General features: G+C 46.0%; 1 protein-coding gene across 4 annotated transcripts in view; it reads right to left on the minus strand.

Annotated features, from left to right (window-relative positions):
• Tln2 (talin 2) overlaps window positions 1-25,331 on the minus strand; it is a 413,098-nt gene that overhangs the window by 74,961 nt on the left and 312,806 nt on the right. For all 4 annotated transcript variants that reach the window (XM_031343921.1, XM_031343919.1, XM_031343920.1 and 1 more), the window contains 8 exons: window positions 20,784-20,877; window positions 18,005-18,094; window positions 15,428-15,550; window positions 13,956-14,099; window positions 11,257-11,418; window positions 4,526-4,666; window positions 3,831-4,012; window positions 2,092-2,224 (listed from right to left, as the gene is read on the minus strand). In XM_031343921.1, the coding sequence (XP_031199781.1) occupies window positions 2,092-2,224; window positions 3,831-4,012; window positions 4,526-4,666; window positions 11,257-11,418; window positions 13,956-14,099; window positions 15,428-15,550; window positions 18,005-18,094; window positions 20,784-20,877 (1,069 nt within the window). The remainder of the gene's footprint in view (window positions 1-2,091; window positions 2,225-3,830; window positions 4,013-4,525; window positions 4,667-11,256; window positions 11,419-13,955; window positions 14,100-15,427; window positions 15,551-18,004; window positions 18,095-20,783; window positions 20,878-25,331) is intronic.

Raw genomic sequence — 25,331 nt, forward strand, 5'->3', positions numbered from 1 at the left:
TGCAAATTTTGATGGGTAGCAAGCAGCTCAAGAGCAAGAACAGATAAAGGGAGGCTGGGGAAAATGTGTGCTATTCAAGCACAAGGACTTGAGCATCTACAATCCCAGTGCAGGGAGTGGAGTAGGGATGGAGACAGGTGGGTCCTGAGGACTCACTGGCCAGGCAGCCTAGCTACGGGTGAGCTCCAGGTGCAGGGAGCGACCCTGACTCAAAAAAAAAAAAAAAAAGATGGAGGAGCACGTGGTGGTGCATACCCAACACAGAGGCACATGTGTGTAGAACACACACAAATAGAGAAAAGATAAAGTGGCCTGAAGTAAAAACTTATGGTTTTCTTGAAAAGTCAGTTGTACCGGATGGTGTTTTGTTGGGGTGAAGAGGTAAAAAGAGTGTTTCCTTGAAGTGGACATAGGTGAAAGGATGTTTCACTAAAGCAGACACATAAAAGAACGTTTTGCTAAAGCAGACGTAGGTAAAAGGATGTTTGGTGAAAGAAAACAGGTAGAAAGACATGTGATAAAGGATTTTTTCACTAACGACATACTTATATAGGTCTGCCTTATATGATGTTGTTGAGCTTTGTTTGATTTTACTCTGCAGAGAAAAATGTACCAAACAAACTTTTGATGTTTTGGTGGCTTTTTGTTCCTTTTATAGACTTGGGCAGACTGGCAGAAATGATGTCAGCTAATATAGACTCATGTGGAGTTCTGTTAAGACAAACTCATGTGCTAAGATAAGACATGGAGAGAGACAAGACCCATAAGGATGTGTGATGTTTAGAGAGAGTAGAAATAAGACTCAACAGACAGTGATGGGGGGCTTGTTTATATAGTTAGCTTTATAACACTTTTTGGTCTTGTGTCTTTGTTGATCTTTGCTGAGAGATACCTGGTGGAGAACTTCTCTTGACATTGCTAGTGGTCTTGGTTGGTTTTGCTGTCTCGTGTTGATTTGGCTGAGGCCTGGCTATTTTGTTAGGTCGTGTCAATGCTGTTGATTTGTATTTGTTATCTTGACAGTGTTAAACTAGACTGTTGGTATATTTGTAAATATATAAATATTTATAAATATTTAATGTTTATAAGCAGATCGAGCTGTCACTGTTAAATCCTGTAGACTAAACTATTGATTTTTTGACAACATAGATGAGATTTACCATAAAAAACATTTTTTTTTTTTTTTTTTTTTTGAGACAGGGTTTCACTGTGTAGCCCTGGCTGTCTTGGAACTCACTCAGTAGACCAGGTTGGCCTCGAACTCAGAATTCCACCTGCCTCTGCCTCCCAAGTGCTGGGATTAAAGGCATGCGCCACCACTGCCAGGCTATAAAAAATAATTTTTAAATAGATCTACTTGCCCCATATCCTAATAACCTTTCCTTTCCACTACCTCTGGTGGGTCATAGACTAAAATAAAGATTAAAGTGTTTAAAAACCATTATTAAAAATAAGTTTAAAAATACAGTGAACTCAAATGATAAGATGCTAAGCCCCCCAAACACACATACAAGATACAGAATAACTTAGGGTACATGTCTTTCCCTCTAGATGGATCAAATGCATTAGAGTTTAAACTTGTTAAAAAAAGTGCAAAGAGTGGGCGGTAGTGGTGCATGCCTTTAATCCCGGCACTTGGGAGGCAGAGGCAGGCGGATTTCTGAGTTCAAGGCCAGCCTGGTCTACAGAGTGAGTTCCAGGACAGCCAAGGCTATACAGAGAAACCCTGTTTCAACGCCCCCCCCCCCAAAAAAAAAGTGCAAAGAGAAAATGTGGCCAGAGAGATGCACTCACGCTCTGCATGTCCAGGCCTGCTCTATTGATATGCACAACTGAACACAGCAGTCCATCTTAGGACAGAATTACCTATCACTGACCATTTTCCTGCAAACTTCAGCTGCATGTGAACACTTTTGTGTAGCAGGTGATGTCTTTCTCCACACCACCTGCCTCTTCTCAGCACTTGACCTACACACTCCCCACCAGCCCTATGACCTCCCTATCTGTTCCACAGGGGAGAACACTATCACTCTCCAGCATTAGACATTTAGTCCCATTTCCTCTGGAGTTTCCAACAAAGCCCCAGCCTACCTCCACAGAGATGTCATCCCTCGTGGCCAGGCTCTGGCTGACCGCAGCCAGGGAGGCCTGCTCGATGTCCCTGATGCACCGGTTGATGCCATCAATGGAGTAGTCACATTCCCTCTGCCCTGGGGCTTTGTCCCTAAAAGGGACAGAACAAATCAAACAAATGCCCATGAGGCTTACATGTGTCACACCATGTTCCTATATGGTGGGCCAGGAGCCTCTTTTCCCCTTTCTACATGATCACCTTCACGGAGCAGTGCATCTCTGAGGCTTGCTCAGCAAAATGGACCCGGGGCCACGCATTTCTTAATTAACACTTGTACTTGACATAGCTCTACTTCTAGCAGGAAAAATGGAATCTCTGCCTTTCCTTTCAGGCTAATAATAGGCAATTGCAAAGGAAACAATTTGTACTTGGGTGCTTGCCTCCACTTTAAAGTTAAAAAGTGTGTGTGTTTCTATTTGAGTACAAATGCATATAACCATCAGAACATTGGAGACCATAAGAGGAAGTTGAGTCCTCCTTCACCAGTGTCTGTGTCCAGCACACCCCAGCAATCTTCCTGGATTTCTAGGACACAAGCATACACCCATCCCTGGCTTTTTATTTGGAGCTAGGTATTCAAACTCAGGCCCTGTGCTTCTGCAGCAAGCATCTCCATTGAGCCATCTCTCCAGCCACTGAAAATAAAAGTGCAGCACCATTTATAGTGCCAACATGACAGTACTGTATACTAGTCATAAGCTCATGGGCCACAGTTAGAGCTAAAGTATTCAGAGGGCATTTTTTTGGTAATACATTAAGGAAGAGTTTAATTATGGCTTTGAACTTCAGAAGCAATTAAGAAGCAAAATCCTGTAACTTAGGAACACTCTGTTGTAGGATATTCATTTTGGCCAACTTGAGAAGTGTCCTTTTCTCAGCCTCTGGGTATTACCAAGAAGGTCAGGATACCTGGAGTTAGTGTGAGCTGCAGAAAAGTCCTTTCGTCTTATCAGGCTAAAAAAAAAAATCTAGACAGTAGAGCTCTCAGGCTAAGAGCTGCTAATTCAGTGTGACAGTTAGAAGGGCTGGGACTGGAGCTTTGGTTGGCCATGAGAACATGACCTAAGTTCTTCTGCCTGAAGCTTCATAGAAGGAAAATGGAAACCATGACAATGCCTACTCTAACAGGTAATGTAGGTAAAAGATTTAGGATGATATCTGGTTTAAAATAGGTGCTTAGACGTGCTGTACTGTCATGGGTCTCAAAGACATAAGAAATAGGTTCTTAGTTTGCTTTACTATTACTTCAATAAACACAAAAGCAACCTGGGGAGGAAAGAACTGGCTTTATCTTACAGGTCACAGTCCATTATTAAGGGAAGTCAGAGCAGAAGCTCAATACAGGAACCTGGAAGCAGGAACTGAAGCAGAGACCACAGAATAATGCTGCTGCTTACTGGCTTGCTCAGCCACCTTTCTTCTAGAGTCCAGACCCATCTGTCCAGGGATGGCACACCTGCATGGGCTGGACTCTCTCACATCAATCATCAATAAAGAAAACACCCCACAGACATACCCAGAAACTAATAGGATGGAGACAATTCCTCTATTGAAGTGCCCTCTTCCCAGGTGACTCCATTTTGTGTCAAGTCAATGATGATGACGAGATTAGCCATCACAATAATGATCAGTAGACATAGTCCCCTCCTGCCCTATTCAGATGCAGGCTGGAGCTCTCTTTAGATGAGAAACTGACCTGATAGACGTGATGAGGCTCTTAATGGAGTCAGACACAGTATGGGAGTGTCCAGCCAACACGGACCAGGTGGGTGGATCTTTGGGGTTGATGGCCAGAGAGCGTGCGGTGCGGATGAGGTACGATGAGCTCTCCAGCATGGTCTTGGCTGAGACCAGGATTGGTTCCTGTGCCTGGGAGCCCTAAGATGAACCAACAGAGAAGTTAAGGGCGAGTACACAGAGACGGATGAGCGGGGCCCTAGAAAGTCTTATTCTTTAAGCTGGTACTTCTATCTAACCTGTGGGAGGGAGGCAAAAAGGTCTAGGGGAAGCAGGGGCCTAGGCTTGCTCCTTAAGTAATAAATATACTTTCTCTTAAAGAGAATTCTTGAGTATGACAGACTTTACAAAAGAATCAGTCCCAATCCCAGGCACAAAGATTATTCTCAATATCAAGCTATTATTTCTTAAAAGACAGATATTCACCAAACATAGTAACTGTGCACCAAGTTCCATCCATAGTAACAGAGTATGGTAACAGTTATATGTACATAACATAGTACTTACTACTGCAAAATTCTATGCATACTGCAGTAGCATAGTCCATAGGGCACTGACAAAAGGTCTTTTAGAGTTTTAACTATCCATGCTCATTCTATTTCATACAGAATTAGCCAATGACTCTTGAGTTTCAGTTGCTGCAGACTCCCCTACCTCAGAGCTGATCTGTGCAGGAATGCTGGCAAACTCCGGGTTTGAGGCAAATGCTGTCAGGTTCTCCACAGCCTCGATCAAGGGCGTGGTAGCAATTCGACACTTATTGCGGTTGTCTTCAGAGAAATCCCCATCCAGGGCCTAATGGGGAAGAAACGGAGATCCATCCCCACTGAGAAAGGCATATCACGGCTAAGACACATCAATCACCTCCCAGCAAGGGAAGCCGGTTCCCTGGGAATACTGCTCATCAACAAGTTAGGAGGCAACTGGAGAGATCCCTGCTGTCACCCAGAGAGGCCAGGTATAATTCCTAAGGAATAATCTTAGATGTACAGTTCACAGGACAGCCGTCCTGCTGTCAGCTGACTCGCTCTTCACTCCCTCCAGCCATGCTGTCACAACTGGCTGCTGGGCCACTTTCTCTTCCACTTCTGAGATGTGATATTCTATTTCCAAATGGAGTAAGTCTATTCCCGCCCAAATGACAAAGATCCTTTAAATAGAGTGGTACTTCTGACCAGCTTGTCTTCCTTCCTTCCCTTCTTCCTCCCCCTCACTTTTTTTGTTTCTGGGGATTAAAACTAGAATCCACCCTGGGCTCAATCTCCAATCCCTTACTTCCAACTTATATCTACATCTACATCTAAAGGTATCCCTGAACCACCAACATCTCAGAATGAATCCAATGGAATCTAATGGGAACGAGTAGACTAGACCTGCCCAACCCACAGGCAACTCAACTCAGCTCAGCCAACTCATAACACACACATGCACACACACATAAAAGGGTACCCATTGCACAGTTTCACTCATAAAGTAAAAATGTTACACCAATTTAGGTGTTAGAAGCTGGGTAATACTCTGGAGGGGTGTGGTTAATATGTTTAGTGGAGACAATTTACGGAGCTCTCCACATAATGCATATTTTCTCTGTACATTTTATGCTTCATCTTTATTTAATTAGTGGCAGACAACACAAGAGGATCCAGTGATCAGTCATGTGGCTGATTAAAGGCCAGCTTGGTGAGAATCTAGGCTGTGGCCTGCGATGCACGTCAAGCAAGCCTCTCTGAAACCGACCCTGCCTTTTCAGGAACAACACAGCCAGTGAAGCATAGCAGGTGCACTGTCTTTTAGCAGAGGGAGACGAGGTGGAAGCAGCTACACTTGCCGAAGAATGCAAATGTCCTTGCTAAATGACCAATTAAACTTTTAATTTAATCCTTATGAGCAATATATAAAAATGTTCTTAGACAATTAGTGAACGAGCCACCCAGAGGCACTGGCATTATCTGGCCAGCTGGGTCTGAGGAGGGTGTGGTCTGCTCCTCGGGAAGGCAAGAGGAGCCTGGCAAAACAAGTCTGAAGGGCACTTCTGAATAACACCGGCATGCCAGCCAGGTCTTGGCAGCTTCGGATAATAATTACATAGCCACAATACTAATATTTTCAGAGGAATTCCCATGAGCTTGCTCACTTACCATCCGCAGTAATTATGGTGCCTGGCCAGCTTTGGCTACCACCTTCCCCTCACCCACCAAACTCTGACCCTGCTCTAACCACTTGGATTCAGCCTTTTTTTCTAGGCCCACTGGAGACCTTAACCTTGCCTGCTACTTCTTGCTCACATGCACGGCTCCACCTCTAAACTGCCCTCTGGTACTCATAAATGTTGAATTTACATCGCTGGGCCCGGGGAACACAGAAAAGGATTGCCTCAGAGCGCCTGACCTCACTGTGCTGTTAACATCACAGCCTCTCTGAAGGTGGGTACTACCAAGCAAGCTTAGAGCAAGCTGGGGACAGCAGTGGGAGATATGGTGGGTGTCACCTGACAGGTGGCTGATGCAGATGGTAATGATGCACAAGGAAATGAGTAAAGCTGAGGCTGGCCATAGTGAACTGGAGTCTGAGGAACTTGGGCCCCTAGCTTCACAAGTCCCATTGCCTGGGTGAGAAAATGACATGGCTTCCTTTCTTCCTGTCATCTTTCCAAATCCAAGCACGCTCCTTTCTTACCTCCTCTGTCTGCCAGGATAGAAAACATCTGCCTTGGTGACCAACCCTCATTTGAACTTACACAAACCAAAAAGATGACTCCCGTGTCCCTGACATAAATTTCAAGGCTCAAGACATGGAGCCACTCCCTCTGCTCAGCACAGATTATAAACAGCACATCTTACAGAGCCCCATTGCTATTCATAGGACAGGGCACTGAATAACACAAGCTACAACAAAAACCTATGTCACCCACTCACTTTGGTTTTCAAAAGAGAGAAGCTATTTCCTGAAGAGGATGCATTTGGCATTAGGAAGGATGATCTGTAGAGCTATGATTTCACCTCCAAAGCTTGCCTCCACTGGAGATGACTGAGGCAACCCAAGTAAAATGGACGCTCGAGGCAGCCCCACAGTGAAATGCTGAGCAGCCACAAATGTTTCCTTGTGCTTGTTTTATATCATAGAATGTCCTCTAGCCACCAAAGGGTTAAAGTCACTTGGTTGCACATTCAAACCCATGGGGACAAGAGCATTCCCTATGGGACAATCCTGATACACCTCGTATCTTCGGTCTAATCTCACAGGCATGTGGTGAAAACATCCGTGGACTTAAAGGGTTAAAGATCACAGAATACCCACTTTGTTTCCCCAATAAAACTAGCAACTGGAAAAACTGACACAATTTACTTAGGTCATCTTTCAGACTACTACTTTCAAACCATCACCTAAGACACCAACTCTCTTCTTCCTTACAAATCCTAGACGCCATCAAAGGCAGCAAGGCCTAAGATGTCCCAGAATGTTCCCCACCCTAGCCTGAAGAACTCTACTTTACCAGTCCAAACATAAGAATGACCAAGAAAACATACTTACAGCCAAGTCAAATTCAATCAGGGGGTGCTAGATCAGGTGTCTGCGGCACTCACTGGAAGTGCCTAATTGCAAAAAATCTGAGCACTCGCTCTGCGGTGAACGACAAGGCCAAACTTCAACTTCTCAGCAAAACAAAAGCTGGGGTTGCATAATTTCCACTTGGCACTCAAACCTGAGTGGCTGCACATTTAAAATAACATTCCATTCCACACATCTGATTCAAGGCTAGGTAATGAGCATAATGGAGAGAGCAAACAGGCAGAGGGCGTTGTGTGGACCAGGGACAGAGAGTCAGCCCGTGTCCTTGTAAACTCACTGGGAGCCCTCCCTGGTAGGAGAGTCTGAAATGCATTCTTGTTGGGCTATGCTTGGGGACTTTAGAGAATGCCATCAGGAGAGAGCTAAGGTCCTAGTGGCATCCCGTTTCCTCCCTTCTTCAAGACTGGAAGGGTATGGCAGCTGGGCTGATGTCTGGGCATAGCCTCATGGTGCAAAGCAAACACACTAAGGAGCAAGGACGGCGAAGGATGCAGCTGTGGCACTGAACTATTCAGAAGACCAAGAACCCACTTGTTTTTCTGATGCACATGATACCTAACCATTCCTTCAAGAGGAGATCCATTCAGTACAGGGTAGGGGGCACCAAGGATGCAACCTCTGCCATTTTCTTATTGTGAGTGAAAGGCAGCACTCAAGGATGTACTGGGCCGACAAACCTGCCACACAGTGCAGACTGAAAACTCTGGGCACCTTTTGACAAGCTTTGGCAATAGGTTCGTTTCTGTTCCCTCTTATTGATGCTGGTTTGCAGAGATGCTTGTGGGAGACAGGCTTTATGGGTACATATTACAATCACCCAGCTCTCCTCTGAAGCTTCTCACAGGCCTATCTTTTGGACCATCACATGAGCTCATTTGCTGCAGGGATTTGCAGAGGGATTGACACTGTGAGGAGAATGTGAAAGAAGACTGATCTTAACAGACAGATCAGAATTTAAAAGCGAGGAAGCAGCAGGACAGAGAAGCAAAAGGAGCAGGAGAGAGAGGCTGTAGGAAAAGAAGCAGGAGCAGGAGAGAGAGGCTATAGGAAAAGAAGCAGGAGCAGGAGAGAGAGGCTGCAGGAGAGAGAGGCTGCAGGAGAGAGAGACTGCAGAAGCAGGAGAGAGAGGCTGCAGAAGCAGGAGAGAGGCTGAAGGGGAGAGGCTGCAGGAGAGAGAAAGGCTGCAGGAGAGAGAGAGGCTGCAGGAGAGAGAGGCTGCAGGAGAGAGAGGCTACAGGAGAGAGAGAGAGAGGCTGCAGGAGAGAGAGGAGAGGCTGCAGGAGAGAGGCTGTAGGAGAGAGAGGCTGCAGGAGAGAGGCTGTAGGAGAGAGAGGCTACAGGAGAGAGAGAGGCTGCAGGAGAGAGAAAGGCTACAGGAGAGAGAGAGGCTGCAGAAGCAGGAGAGAGAGGCTGAAGGAGAGAGGCAGCAGGAGAAAGAGAGGCAGCAGGAGCAGGAGAGAGGCTGCAGGAAAGAGGCAGCAGGAGCAGGTGAGGCTGCAGGAGCAGGAGAGAGATGCTGCACGAGTTTCTAAGGTCTTCCCTCCCCTGCACTGCTTTATAATGATCAGAAAGTGAGTGACTTTTAACTGAGAGTTATGCAGCAAGCAACAATGACATCATAGCTTTTAACTACATTGTCCTTTCCACCCTCAACCCCCAGACTTACACTCATACTCTGTAAACACAGCCAGGGCTTTTTCCCCAGGCGGGAGGGATGAGCTCATCCCCTCTGTTCCAAGGAGCCCAACAGCATGCCGGAACTGAGAACAGGGACTCTGGGACTTGGGCTTGAATTCTCATCTATCATTTATTGGCTGATTTACCTAGGCGGTTACTTAAACTTTGTATTTCAGTTTCCCATCAGCAAAATGGGCACGATAAACACAGCACAGCTGTGAGCATGAAACTGGGTAACATATACAAAGCATACAATAGACACTTAAAAAAACATAAGCTTGTTATTAGTTAATATCATACACTGTGATGGCAAGGGAGCTGCCAGGATCCTAGAGCACCAGGACACTGGATTTTATTTGTATATTCATTTTCCATCCAGTTTCTTGTATCCTTCAAGCACAGAGGCCTTTTGTTTGTTTTTAAAATGACTCTCTGTTGAGGCAGCTGAGGAACTGCTGACTGGGCTAACTGGCCTTGCTTTTACCAGCCAGCTTCCAGCTGCTGCGGGCCGACGGAGGCTCTTTTCCTTTGGCCTCTGCAAGGCTCACTCTGACTGACTTCTAGGTGGGGGCTGTACAGAGATTTTTGCAGAAAAAGAAGAAAGTCAAGTTACAGTAAGGTTGGAAGCCCTTTTACTGAAGTCAGGCTGGGGGTGTTGCTCAGTGGTAAAGCAAGTACTCCTAGTGTCAGGTACCACAGAAGCACATGACTAACTGTGGTACCCACTAGCATACCAAGGCACACACAAGTCTCCAGGCTCAGAACCTGTGGCACCTCTCAGCTCTTCTCACCATGCCCCCTACAGAAACCTCGCTGGCCCCAGAGGCTTGCTTCCCTTCCCCCCAATTTTTCTCTCCCATACATCCCTGCCACACTGTCTCTTTATTCTCCTGGTCCTCGGCTCCTCTCTTGGTCAACCTGCCCTCTCTCCTCTTCTAGCTCAATTCAGTCCGGACTCTTCCGGATGTCTGTCACTGTATTCCCCCTCATATCTACAATAAAAGCTCAACCACACTGGGAGTGGTCCTGCCCTCGTTTCATTTACTTCAGCATGCAGAAAGCCACTGGTTTGATTCCCTAGCACCACACAAATCGTAAACAGTCCCTCCTCTCTCAGCGCCCGCAAGGTTTACAGAGAACTGGCATCCTGCCTCCCAAAACAGTGCTCCTTTGAAGGCTGGGGGCAGGGACCCAGATGACACAGGGGCGTGGGCCTGTGGATGGCTGTCCAGGTTTTGGCTGTTTTCCCACGAGGTCAGCTGCCTGATCTGTGCACAGCCCTAGCTTGCTTAGAGCACCACCTACAAGGACCACTGTCTGACCAACTCAACTTCCTCAATGCACGGGACCCTCCACCCCCGACACTCATCTACCTATGGACTGTAACTCATACACCTTTGCTGTATGACTGCACTAATAGGTCAGGCTTTACAAGGGTTGTGGAGAATTGAACTCAGGTCTTTGCATTTGCATGGCGAGCACTTTACCCACTGGGCCATCTCTCCTGCTCCAAAGTGATTTTTTTTTTTTAAGATTTATTTATTTTATTATATACAAGTACACTGTAGCTAGCTGTCTTCAGGGTATCAGATCTCATTACAGATGGTTGTGAGCCACCATGTGGTTGCTGGGTTTTGAACTCAGACCTTCAGAAGAGCAGTCAGTGCTCTTAACCGCTGAGCTATCTCTCCAGCCCTCCAAAGTGATTTTTAAAAATGAAGTTGTTTTATAATTTCTTGTTTCCTTTCCTCTCCATATTCTCTCTTGGTCCTAAGTCTCCAGCAACAGTGGCACAAGCCCTCATCAGACCTCTCAAAACCACACCAAGTACACACAAGCTGTACCCTCACACCACACTAAGAAATGACCCTAACCTCCCCCCCACCCCCCAATTTCAGGCCCTAAACTCCTGGCTGCAGAATTGGGAGTGGCTCCCTACTTACCACCATAGAGGTTAGTGGAGGTGTAGCTGGTTGGGCTTTCCTGGCAAATATTTCCTGATTAGTAAGCGGAAGCAAGCCCTCCCCACCTGTGACTTAAGGGCTACACCTTATCATATCTTAGGAGACAGAGCTTTAGCCACACTCCTCTCTAGGCTCTGTACAGGGACCAACGAGACCTGCAATACAGTCACCTACCTTGATGGTCTTGACCAGGTTGGCAGTGCTGTTGGCAACCTCCTTGGCTGACTGGACGAAGTGCCTCTTGGCAACAGGGTTGGCCGTCTTGGATGAGGCAATGCGGCAGGCATTGCATAAGGCTGAGGTGTGCTTGGCAACAATGGTGGCAGCTGACAGAACCTACAAAGCATGGAGCTGGGTCAGGGGTGGAGATGGCAAGAGGAGCCTGTGTTTCTCTGCAACCCACAGGCCCAGTATCTGGGCAGTCTCCTTATTAGCTAGCTCTGCTGTGCCTAAAGTCACCCTGAGGAAGGAAAGAGCAAGAAACATGAAGCAAGAGAGCATGAAAATAGAAAGGGGAAGGAGGTGCTAGGCCCCACTCTCAAAGGGTATACAGTCAGCTAGTCCTTGGAACCCCCACAGTCCAAAGGCCAGCCCCAGGCTAAGGCCTAAGACACCTAATTTAAAGCTTTACAGTAGGCACATTAAAATGGGTAGAGAAAAAAGAGAAATTAACTTAAGTAATATAGTTTAACTCAGTATATTTAAAATAGTTCACTGTAATCAATTTATAAATGGCAATATGATATTGTAAGTTTAGGTTCATGCCAAGTCTTTGAAACTCAGCATTCATAGATGCTCACAGGTCATTGCTATTTGGACCAACTATCTTACTAGAGATTAATAGCTTCATTTTGTTAGTGGCCAACTCCTTAGAACAGGTTTGGATGGGTACAATTTAAGTGACTAGGTGCAATACTCCCTCCTCCCCCTACAGGGAGCTGTAGGTGGTGACTAGCAGTCAGTGGAACATCTATCAACTACCCATTCTCAACTCAGGTACTCTCTTGAAGCCATAGACTTTCCTTTGGGTAGGCTAGATAGACTCAAGTTTATCTGAGTATACACTCTGGGCAGTGGCAGATCCAAAATAACCTGGTACTGTATTCTTAGATCTTTGTACTTCCGTGAGAACGCTGGCCCAAGTTCATAGTGGGCATGCCACTCTCAAGGCTACCTCTGGTTCCCATAGTAGGCACTTCTCTTTCTTTTCAGTACACACTGCCTTCCTACGTAACCAGATCCCCATGACACCACAGGCACCAAGGTATGTGATGCGCACCATCTGCTCCTCAAACGTCTCTGGAGTTCCTTTCTGTGTTGTGGATTCTGACATCAACTCCGAGGCTTGACTCAGTGCCATCTTCTCTGAAGTGACCTGAGAAAACTTGTCACACTTCTCCTAATATATTCCTGTCCTGGTCAGTTTTTATTGTTAACTTGACACAATCTGAAGTCTGCGAAAAGGGAACCTCAACTGAAGAATTTCCTCAACTAGACTGGCCTGTGGCCATGTTGTTGAGAGGGACTGTCTTGGATGGATAGTTGGTGTGCGAGGGCCCAGCCAACCTGTGGGCAGCATGTCCCTAAACAGGTACGCCTGGGCTATACAAGAAAGCAAGCTGGGTATAAGACTGTGAGCGAGCCAGAAAACTACATTCCTCCATGGTGTCTACTTGACATTCCCTCTAGGATGGACTGTAACCTGGAAATGGAAGCTCAAATAAACCCTTTCTTCCCCCCAAGTTGTTTTTGTTTAGAGCGTTTTATCACAGTAACAGCAACTAGAACAATACTCTATCTTATCAATATACCCCAATCAAACTCCCAAGGGAGTAAGAACCAAAAGGGCAAAGGTCAGGTCTCTCTTACGCTGACTTAGTGCTGAGCACAGAACAAACTGTCAATTAATAGCCGAGAGACTCCTCATGAATTCTGCTACAGTTTCACTCTGCTGCTTCTCAGAATCTATATATAAGTATATGTGGGGAGCCGTGAATCTTGAGAGGCATTCGCCATGGCAAGATGGCGCCTACTTTCGCTGTTAACTCCTAGTGGACAACTGTTTGCGCATGTGCGTAGAGAACTGTTGGCGCATGTGCGTAGAGTGAAAAGGACGCCATGTCACGGCCCATCCCGGGGCGTTACGTAGGGTAATGAGCGAACAGCCAATCATGAGCAGACACACCACGCTGTGGGCAGATACGCGCACTGTGGTGTATATAAGCAGTGCAGATTTTGGGCTCGACCCTTTTTTCACTATGGATGGAGACAAATAAACAGTTGCTGCAGAAGGAACCTAGTGTCCGCGTGTCTTCTTCCCGGCGAGAGGACCATGCGGGCTACAAGTATATTCCTACCTTTACCACATTTTTAATAATTTCTTAGTCATTGTGATGGCTAGTTCATTTGTCAACCTGACACAGCCTAGAACCACCTGAAGAAGGGGAGTCTCAACGGGCATACCAGTGGGGACTGTCTGTCTGGATGACCTTGATTGAACCTGAAAGTAGGAGGCACCATTTTCTCTAAGCTGAACTGGGTAAGAGCAGAGCTGACCAGAGACATACACGTTCTCTCTTTGCTCTTGAGTGTGGGTATGATGTAAGTAGCCGCTTGAAGTTCCTGCCTTGATTTCCCCCCAACAATGGGCTGAAACCTGGAATTATAAGATAAATAACCCATTCTCCCCCAAGTTGCTTTGGTCAGGGCATTTCATCAAATGTGTACAGTTACTACCTGCACAGCTGCAGTCACCTGGGTTTGCAAGCTCTGAGAGCACAGGGAGCACAGGATTCTCTGCTCATTTTCCCATCTCCCCTCATCCACCAAGAGAAGCCTAAGAGATCACATGCCCCACGTCCTTCCCTGGTTACCTGTGATGGGCTGCTGCCAGGATCCACCAAGTTCTGACATGCCATCTGGATCGCCTGGTTAGCCCTGGCAAACTGGATGGGGTCCACCAGGCCTTGGTGGCCTGCCTGGCTGTTTGGATCAGAGATGCCAACCAGGTACGCAGCCTAGAAAAGGAAGGGCAAAGTCACACCTCAGGCTCCTGGCTCCTCCATGAGCCATGGGAGACAATGGTCCACAGTGTTCTGGCAGCTGGCAAGCTCAGGTACTCCTTAGGGCGAGCTACCCTAAGTAAGCTCATCCCTCTCACCAGTGAAGACATGGTGACAGACAGGTCTATGCCAGCTTGACATACCATCAGGAGTCTGCTGCAGGCATCAGAGAACAAAGCCTCCTTGTTCTTAAGAGAAAGCCTTTGAGACGCTCTTCTGTGGGGCATGGAAGTACACGGGAGCAGCTTACACAGCTGCTGGCAGCCAGCGTAGGACCATGAGGATGCCTGCCTTTAGTGTGAAGCTGGCTGTGGCTTAGAAGAGGCAGAAGAAGAAAGCCAGTGCAAACTGACACAGGGAGCTTTGGAATCAGTTCATCCTAGGGCCTTTGCTGGCCAAAGGTCTCCTAACCTGGAGGGTCCTTGCCTAGGTCACTATTTCTAATAGCAGTTAGAATCTTGGCTTAGGCAATCAAGAAAGACAAATGAGTTGACTCAGAAAATGAGGGGGGGAGAAAGAAACAAACAAAGAGAGAAAGGAAGACAAGAAGGAAGGAAGGAGGGAGGGAGGAGGGAAGAAAGAAAAGACAGCATTTGCTCCCCAACAAGGTGGTTGCAGAAAAGGCTGTTTCTTTGGGTTCCCTTTGGATGCGCTTGGAAATAACTAACAGAGGATGAGCTCCTGTGGTTTGAGGGGCTAGCTCAAGGTTAGGAATCTTCTCTTTCAACTAGGGATGTTTGTCTTTGAGCAAGTGAAATCTCCCAAGTTCAAGCTTAACCATCAAGGGTAAACCATTTGGGCTGGATGCTGCCGTCTTTGAAGTTTTTGCTATATGGTTCCAATCATGACTGGAAAGAGACAAGGGTCAGCCAAAGGAGGGTGGTAAATATCATATCATAGCTCTGCATGATGGGGCTTCCCCACCCCCTTCTTTTTATTCTAAAGAGTGTGGCTAATGTGCAATTCTAAAGACTGAGGACCTTCAGTTTACTCAATACTCATTCTTCTCTAAGGAACAATTTATTTAGGACACTGGCTTTAAAAAGCTGCTTCTGACCTCTGGATGCCAGGTCTGCACTATTCACTCGGTCTCACTGTCCTCCCCGTATGCCCCTGGAAGCACTGGCTGGTATTCTGCCTATATGCCCCTCCTACCCAGAAGCCCATCATCTTCCCTATGGTTCCTATCTCAGTGATTAGAGGAGCTGAAGAAGGTCTCCCTTAGAGGTATGTACTATGTCCTAGGGCACGAGCTGGAAAGAAGGTGTGTACAGGGCTCTCACCTGGGCCGCTGCCTCTGTCAGCCCACAGAGAGCCTTGGATGCAATCCCCACACATTCTCCGAAGGCAGGGAGGTCTCCAGTCTTAGCGTTCTGTGAAATCCCTGCCATTGACTCGCCCAGAACCTGCAAAACAGCAACCCGCCACTGAGTTTTTATTCCAGCCCAGGGATGCAGGAGGCTACTCTGCGGCTTTAACATTCAAAGCGACTTAATTTAAAACATTTGTCATCTTTGCCTTTACTGTACCCAAGAGAGACTCGAGAGAATCACACCACCTCTCTATGAAGAAGATAAATGTATATGAGGAGTACAGACCTTGTACCCAAGGGGGATCAGAATCTCCTGGGGGTGCAGTCAACACACAGAGACCATCAAGTATAATCTACGCAAAGCCTCTCACGGGCACATGGCCCAGTCTGAGAACTATTTACTTCTAAGAACATAAACTCACATTCAGGGAGCTGGACTTGAAATTCTAACCAGAAGTAGAAGGTACACTCTTCCTTGCATGGTTAATTTATCAAGTTTTGAAAAGCACGGTTATGGTCCTTTTTCTGGCCCCCAAAGAAGGCATGATAGGGATTGTCACAGTCAGTGTGCATCCTAGGGAACTCAAATGTCCTCTAAAGGTCATACAGAAGGTCACATGGACAGAGCAGAACATCTACCCCAAATCTGGTGCCCTATCCTCTCTGGGCTTTGGCCCATGACACAAGGAGAGTTGGTGCTTCCCAGGGTCATAGATTATAGAGTAGAAAATGTTCATTCACCCTTGGGTGGGAGATGACATTGTCAAGTCTCTGTGATATAGAGTTCTTCCTGAGACGGAAGCCATTTTGAAGAGGAAACCAAATAAATTTCTATAATTTTTTTATATATAAAATAATCAATTTTACATAAACATGTGCAGAGCAAAGTAGCTAGGGAGTGTTTGTAGGCACAGGATTTTATCCTCGACCCGAACTCCTTTAAGGAGAGACCCTTCCTAGGCTGTAGCTGTAGCTCGCTGGGGGAGGGCTAGCCTAGCAGGTATGAAGGCTTGGCTTCAACCGTCCAGCTGTGGTGTGCACACCTGCAATTCCTGCACTTTAGGTGGTGAGAGAAGGGAGTCAGAGTCTTGTTTGACTATACAGCATGATCTAGGACAGCCTGAGATACATGAGGCCCTGTCTCAAAAAAAAAAAAGGAGATTTCTGAATTTATGTATGTAAGTCATATGTACCCTCCATTTAGACAGCCCTGTATTCCATGAAAGTTGCTGAACAGGAGAAATTCTTGTCTTATTCCAACACAAACTGAACCTTCCTGACATCATCAATATAGACGGCTCGCCAAGTTTGAAGGGAAGTGTGCATGGGTGGCAAAAGTTCAACTGCCAAGTGTCTCTCTGGTATATCACTGGCACTTTCTGATTCTTGGGCATTCTCCTTCATTGCTCCCTAATATTGCCCTCACGATTGCCTTTTCTTAATTCCCATCTTCACCCAGTTAAACAGCAAGGAATCAGATCTTACTGAGGAAGGCCTTGAAGCCATTGTAGTTTTGTTTTGTTTTGTTTTTTTCCAAGACAGGGTTTCTCTGTGTAGCCCTGGCTGTCCTGGAACTCACTCTGTAGACCAGGCTGGCCTTGAACTCAGAAATCCACCTACCTCTGCCTCCCAAGTGCTGGGATTAAATTGTGCACCACCACTGCCCAGCTGCCATTGTAGTTTTTAAAATACTTCTCTTCCTAACCACTCAAAACTCCTAATATTTACTCTCCTCAAAAAATGTATGCTATGATTAGATATCACAAAATACAAACAGGGGGCTTTCATGAAAGCCAAGGTCACAGGAGGACTTTGAATAGCAGTTCAGCCTCCAGTACGAAAAACACAGGCTGGATTCACAGTGAGACCCATCTTTGATGAAATAAGCAGTTCTCAAAGAAAGGGTTCTGAGATCACAGAGGCAGGACTGGGAACCTCTTAGAAACGCAGACTTCAAACCTTGGGGCTAGGGTCTGTCACCTGGTATTTATACAACTTTCCACACGGTTCTGCGAGACCCTGACTGTGGAGGAACACTTGAGCAAGCTGTAGGACAAGTTTTCACCGTATCAGGCCACCCGGGAGTGAGGGAGATGCCTTTTCTCAGTTTTCCCCTTTCTGTTTCTCCCCCCTGAGGAGCAGTGTTGATGTCCGTGTTTGGCACCGACAGTTGACAGTTAATATTGGTTGTCAACTTGACAGGATCTATACTCTCTGGGGAAATAAGGCTCTGGGCATGTCTGTGTGTGTGTTGGGGAGGGGGGTGGGTGTCTCCAGAGACTGGGTTGATTAAGGAGGGACCACCCAGTTTGGTGGCACTATCCACAAGGCTGGGGTCCTAAACTTTGTAAAAAGGTGAAATTGAGCTGAACACCTGCACTTGTATCTCTCTCTGCTTCCTGATTGTCGATGCAGTGTGACTAGACCGTCTCATAATCCTGCCATCAGGCTTCAACTTTAAGCCAAAAGGAAGCCTTCCCTCTTTAGGCTGCTTTGTTAGGTAGGTTATCTCAGCAGAGAGGAGAGCAACTAAAACAGACTGGCTTACCTTGGAGTTTTCCATCACACTCTCAATGCAGTCAAAGTAAGAGAGGTCGCTTACGGGTTCATTCGGGTTTTCTAACATCCCCTTGACAGTCTACAAAGGAGAACACAGCTTAGCGAGTGAGCCAGAGGCACGGAGAAAACCCTCTGCCAAGTCCGACCATTGCCACCTATTGCTGGACTAGGACTAGGGTCATAGTCGATCAATCATTTAGAGTCATAGGAGGAACTCTAACCAGGGTGTCAAGATTTCAGACCCCCTGCCAGCAAAACAGTGGTGACAGCGGTGGGGGCCTTGGGTTACTGTTGCCAGGGCTGGGGGTGTCAGTTCCGTTTGGGAAGAGTCTGGTATCTATAGGAGATGGCTTCTTTTTTTAAAAAATATTATTTATTTATTTATTTATTTACTTATTTATTTATTTATTTTCAAGACAGAGTTTCTCTGTATAAAAAAGTCATGGCTGTCCAGGAACTCACTTTGTAGACCAAGTTGGCATGGTCTCTGCTTCCTGAATGCTGGGATTAAAGGTGTGTGCTATTATGTCAGGCTACAAGAGGACTTTTAAAAGCAAGTTTGAAATTAATGCAAAGCAATATATTCACTGTTGACTAACACAATCCAGGTAGCCCTGAAAAGCTTACATTCCAAATGCACATTTGTTCAGTTCTTCAGGTTAAGAAGAAATCTCAATATTTCAATTCTGGGGCCTTCTCATGGAAGTACATGGAAGAAGGTAATCCCCAAAGGTGGCCCACTGGGATGATTCATGTGTTCTTGATTTGAGAAGTATAGAAAATATCTACTCTTGCTTAGGAATCCATTCAGGAAACGGGTAGGTCAGTTTTTCTGTATCTCCAAATCAGTAATAATCATCACTAGCTTCTCCGTGACCTTGGATCGCTACCCATGAGGAGTTCTTCCTGGGACTGCCATCCTGGGGACAGATCCTTGAATGTGTTCATCATCAAGAGACTGCACACTAGCAGTCAGCAGCCTCTGGAGACACAGTCAAGAAAATCACAACAGAGCTGAGTTCCAAAGGGTGCCCGTGGGGTAACGGGAGCTGCTGATACGAATCCATTCAAAGACACAGGGAGGAGGGCTGCACAAGCCAGGGGCTTATCTCATTGAAAGCCTCTTCTTGGATAACCAAAACGTTCTCAGTACCAGTAATCCTGAGAAGCCTTTATAGCACAGGGTACCCAGGCTAACAAATCTTACTTAGAGCAACTCCATACGTGTCATTCATGTGGAAAAGATGAAATGAGCTAATGAACATGCTAAGGCGGTGAACGGCCCATGTGTGATGGTTGATGTTGGTTGTCAACCAAACACATGTGGAAAGAAGTAACCCTCATGTGAAGGACTGCCTCCATGAGATGCGACTGCGAGCAAGTCACGGGGCATTTTCTTGATTGCTAATTGATGTAGGAAGGCCTAGCCCATCGTGAGCGGCACCATTACTAGGCACACAGGGCTGAGCTGTACAAGAAAGCTGAGAGGAACATGAGCCTGGAAGGGAGCCAGTATGCAGCGTTCACCAGTGGTTTCTGCCTCGAGTTCCTGCCTTGGATTCTTGTCTGGGCCTCCCTCGGGGACGAACTGTAGGGCTACTGTAAGGCAAATCAGCCCCTTCCTCCCCAAGTTGCTTTTGGTCATGGTGTTTATCATAGCAACAGAAAGCATACTAGAACCCATGTGAGAAGCATTCCTAATACTGCCCGGATGCTTCCATCCTGCCCTGCTGGACCCTCTTCCACTTCAACTCCACCTGTCACTACCATCATGGCCTTGATCAAGCATTTCGAAGTTGCCATGGCATTCCCACCAAGTCAGACCCATGCCAGCCATGAGGACAACTAGAAGAATGAGAGGAACAAACAATCTATGTCTACTCAATACTCTGGGCCCATCCAATCAGATCTGGGTAGGTAAGTACTGCTTTATGGATGAGTAGGCACAACGGCTTTCTTTGCACACACACTTTCTATGAGAAACATGCATAACTTCAGAGAGAGACACCCACCATAAATGTTAAGTCAAAAGGTACCCACAAGTGCCAATAGGAGCCTCCTGAGTTATGAAGAGGCAAATGTGCCCCTTGACCTCCTCCAGCGTGCCCCCTGCATGTGGCAGAATAAAACGCAAGTGGAAATAAGTGTGTGTGTTTGCTTGTGGAAAGATGTGTGCACATGGGTGTGGGAGCCAGAGGTCAACTTCAGGTGCTGTTTTTCCTCAGGTGCCATCAATTTTGTCTTGTGAGACAAGGTGTCTCACTGGCCTGGAGCTCACCAAGTAGGTCAGAGTGTCTGGCAAGGAAGCCTTGTGGATCTGCCTGTCTCTGCTTCCTCCACCACCACAAGAAACTTCTGTATGTGTGTTCTGGGACTAGACTCAGGTGCTCCTGGGTTTCTGGTAAGTACTTTATCAAGGGGGTTATCTCTCCAGCCCCAGTCTGCTTCTCTCCTGGTGATCGGTTGGTAATTATCCAGGGATAATCTCTTTAACAGCCTGTAGGCAAAGTCTGCTCATTGGCAGCCTACACTCAACACCACTTCCTGTTTGAACTGAAAAATCCTTTCATAAACAAAATACATGTTGGTCTCGTAGGAAAAGGAGAAATCCTGGCGAAAATACTACAAACCGCCATTTTCTCTAGCCCCTTCCACCTCGGAGAGAAAGGAGCACAGATAGGAGAGAGACAAGTTACTCACTATACAGGGAAGAGGAGGCCCACGACCACACAGAGTTCCCCATCCAAGCAGCTTGGCAGGGCACTCACCTCGAGCTCACGCAGGGCATTGTCACACTCCTTCTGCCCAGGGGCCTGCTGAGTGCACAACATGATGAGCTGATTGATGCTCTCCGTCACAGCTCTAGGGAGGAAGAGAGAGGAGCATGGGCTTGGGTGTGACACGTGTACGAATGTCAGCCATTTCTGCCAGCAACTGTTCACCACCTCTGGCAGAGATCAAGCGACTATTTAGACTGTGATCCCCACAAGGCCTCCCCAACAAGCTCTCTCTATACAACCGGAATAAAACACATCCAGAGATGAAGCAAGGTCGACTCCCTACCATGTTTCTGGCTATTCGTCTGATTTCTCAAAGGCTCTGACAACCAGTTCCCTTAAGAAATTAAGACTATCTTCTGACATATTCATGAGAGGCAATAAAGCTGCAGAGAGCAAAAAGACCACATTGACACTATTTTCAGGACCCTTCTCTAGCAGTCTTCAAGGAACAAGATTATCCAGTCAGGTTGCTCTGGACAGCATTGGTATATTTTGATTATTTTCCAATACTACAGGTAGTAAAATATGCCTAGGACTTAAAAGCTCTACTTTTCCAGTACAGGGCAAAAAAACTATTAGGCCTGAGTAGCTTCCCCAAGTTCTAGTCTTTGAAATACCTATATTTTATTTATTTATTAATTTTTTACTAACACCAATAGGATTACATCAGAGCCCCTGGTATTATTTTATGGGTATTTCTATTTTCAGAACTTATAAAGTAAACCCATTTTTTTTTTCCTGCAAAGATTCCACTCTCCTGAGCAGCCTCTGGCTTAACACATCCTGGATTATGGAATAATTTAGAAACTCAAGTTAAATTCCGAGTTAGTTCCTACCAGGCGGGAGAGAGAAGCTGAAGTTTTGCTTTGCATTTTGGGACAAACGGAAGTCTCTTTTAACAGAGTCTGTTGAGACTCCATCTTTCCTCCACTGAACTGCTTTTGTAAGGGCCCCGTCTGTGGGGTCTGCTCCTGGATTCTATTCTGCTCCACTGACTAGTGGTCTATTCTGTCTTTGATATCACACTGTCCTCAGTGCTACAGTTCGAGAGTAAGTCTTAGGGGACTGGAGAGATGGCTCAGTGATTTAGAGAGGGTGCTACTCATTCAAAAGACCTGAGCTTGGCTTCTAGTATCCATGTCAGGCAGCTCACAACTACACGGAACTCTACTTGGCACCCACACTCAGATGTAAACATGCACGCGCGCGTGCACACACACACACAGAGCAAAGTTTTAAAAAATTAAAACATAAGTCTTGAAATTCCATAGAAATGATAAATGCTGAGCCATTAGAAATACTAATCATGTACATGATATCATTGTACATGATACATATGTACTGAATTATTATACTGTATCAGTCAATATATAAAAATACTATGTGTCAGTAAAATCAATAAATCTCCCAGGTTTCATAAATGAAGATTCCAAAACAGGTGATGACTCCCTATGAGGAAGCTATAAATTAGGTAGAGGAAGAACACTTAAATCCATGCCTGCCTATGTAACTCTAAAGCTGACCCCAAACCCTTGTCTGCAGAGCTATGATAGGTCCAGAGTTCTGGCATGGCTCAAAATTCTATTCTCACTTCCTACCTGCCACAGCCAAAGAACAACTAAGAGCAAGCAAGGCCAAAATAAGACCCATGTGGTTAGTAACACCACCTGATAAAAAAAAGGGTCTCATTGTATTCAACAGGTTTCTCAGCTTGCCACAGACTATCAAATTAGGCAGAAAACAACGATGTTGCCAACATACAAAGGCAATTAGTGGAACTTTGTGATCAAATATGGCTTCCCATTTAAGCTCAGCTAGAGAGGATGAGAAGAGGAGAAACATCCCCAAACTCAAGAGAGAATCCCCCAAAAAGTAGTTTTAGGATGGATGCTTGTGGCTTGTTGAAAAGTGCTTTATTAGGGTGTCATTAGAAAGCACTGTTTTCCTCCATGTAAGCGGAAGCGAAAGACCAAGATGGCAGGCAGGGCAGCCCCTAGCTCCAGTGACCTGGGAGGGCACAGCTCACAGTGGGTGCATTTCAAGTGTCCTACAGAGAGCTGAATGGCATGTCCCGCATGGCAGCTCTGGAGACCCACTTCTGAGGAGACAGGCTGGCATGTGTCACTCGAGTAAGGTTCAGGGCATGTCCTGAATTGTGAAAACATGATCCTTAGAGCTCACTTCCACACATCACCGAAGCTTGCCATCAAATCTATTCCTCACTAAATGTGTTGCTGTCTGTGTGTGTAGGGGTGTGGGGGTCAGGGGAGTGTGTGAGTGTGTGTGTGTGTGTGTGTGTGTGTATGGTATGCGTGGTGTCTATGTGGGTATTTATGTTTGTGGGCGTGTACTTGGAGACCAAATATCAACCTCTATTATCCTCCCTCCACCTTATTTATTAACATCCCAATCGCTGCCCCCCTTTCCAGATCCCTCTCACAGAATCCCTCCCTCAACTCCCCTTCCCCTTCTCCTCTGAGAGGGTGGGCCCCCTGGGTATCCCTCCCCCCAGAACCTTATTTTCTGAGACAGGCTTAGGAACCTATCCCACCCCACCCCACGTTAGGATGTTGGCTGGTTTGATCTGGTGTGCAGGCAACCACGGCTGCTGTGTGCTTGTAAGTGCTGTGTTCCTGCTTCTACATGGAGATTTTCCATTTAGGAAATGTTTCTAGTTGGTGAATCCTGAGGATCTAGAGCTTCGAGATCTTACTTTTTGTAGCTGTGAAAAAAAAGTAGATTAAAAGATAAGGAAAACAAAACAAAACAAAACTAGGCACAGTAGTAGTTTGTGATTGGACAAACTGCAAAAATGTTGGCATGGCTTTGCACATCTAAGTGAGTCACTTAGAGAATTGATCCATGGGATAGAATAACTTAGGTATGATTAATTAAGTCATCTCGGAGTCTGGATTACAGAGCTATATAAACTCAGGGGTCTAGGGGCAAATGAATAATTGATATCAAGAAGTAATGTTTACATGGCTCACACAATAGCTGTGATTTTTACCAGCAAAGGGTCAGCAGGGACCCTGCCTATGCAACAGTAAAGGAATGGCTAAATAAGTTGACAGGGTATAACAGGGCTTGGGTGTTTACTAAAAGTCACAATGCAGGACATGTTGCTAATCTAATAGGGTATTTAGGATATATGTCTAAATACAATACAACTGAGCAAGCGGTCTAAACAATGTGAGAGCATCCCTTATACAAAGAAGCATGCAAGCACGTAAAGGGAACTGATAGACTGAAACACATAAAAAAGGTTAATAGTGAGTTTATACTGTTGTATTAAAAAATAAATTTTGACAAAACTCAAAAAATTATAAACTGACCAATTTATATTACAATAAAACACGTCACCAAAATGAGCAGGATCTCGGCTCTGTAAGTCCAAGTGGTCTTTTCTCTAGCTACGATCACTTTTACCTACTATTACAGCTACCATTGCTATTACAGCTTTTTAATGATCAACGATACATACATTCTGCTGTGTAGGTGTGAGGTACTGGGTTCAGATGCCAGCGCCCATGTAAAAAGCAGGATGCAGTCCCAACACTGGGGAAGCAGAGACAAGGAGGGCACATGGGTCTGGGTGGCCAGCAGTCTATCTGGGACTGTGAGGCCCATGTTCAATGTGAGAACCCGGCTCAAGAGAGTAAGGCAGAGAGTGACAGAGAATGACACCAAACATTGACCACTGGCCTCCATATGCACATACCCAAGTGATGTACACACAAAAACATCCAGCCTTTCCTGCAGCTGCAGAGAGGATTTCAAGGAAGATCAGACTAACAGACAAAGCCCTGGGTGGGAGGAGTCAGGTGAATGGGTCACAAAGGCCAGAGCCCGACTAGTCACACAGGAAATGACCAAGATGGGAGCAAGACAGTACCTGACTTCTTCCCCATAGGTGCCATAAACCAAAGTTTATCATCAACCCCAAGATGCTGAAATCGACTTCAGAGGTGAGGAAGAGATAACCTCAGTATTTTCTTCAGAAGCAACATCTGTGCCTAGAGTATGAAGGATCACAGAGCCCCAAAAGCAAGGGGTACAGCAAGGCTGACAGCAATAGGATAGCAATAGAACAGAACAGAACAGAAAAGAACAGAACAGAACAGAACAGAACAGAACAGAATAGCATTAACAATACAAATACAGTACAATAGCCAAAGAAGTGCAATAGGATAGCAATAGGATAGTGATAGAATAGGCAAGCTATGGACATGCATAAAGGACAAGCAGGGCTGGGCTGTTGCCACTAAAAAGGACTGTGAACTTGAAGACTGAGGATCCTGCTGTTCAACCTATGTACTTAGATGGGCCTGTGTGTGTGCACCTAACATCTAGCACCCATGCTGGCCTTAGCCCCATTATATACATCTCTATGAAGAACCCATGAAACAAGCATGAACAGATGATCCCCTAATCAGACAATGCTTGTATCTCCACAGAAGCTTGCTAGACTCCTGGATCTGGCTGGAGTGGCTGCTGAGGAGTCACGCAAGCACAGAAACACACCAAGACATCACG

The sequence above is a fragment of the Mastomys coucha genome, unplaced genomic scaffold (assembly GCF_008632895.1).
Source record: "Mastomys coucha isolate ucsf_1 unplaced genomic scaffold, UCSF_Mcou_1 pScaffold23, whole genome shotgun sequence".
In the NCBI taxonomy this organism is placed as follows: domain Eukaryota; kingdom Metazoa; phylum Chordata; class Mammalia; order Rodentia; family Muridae; genus Mastomys; species Mastomys coucha.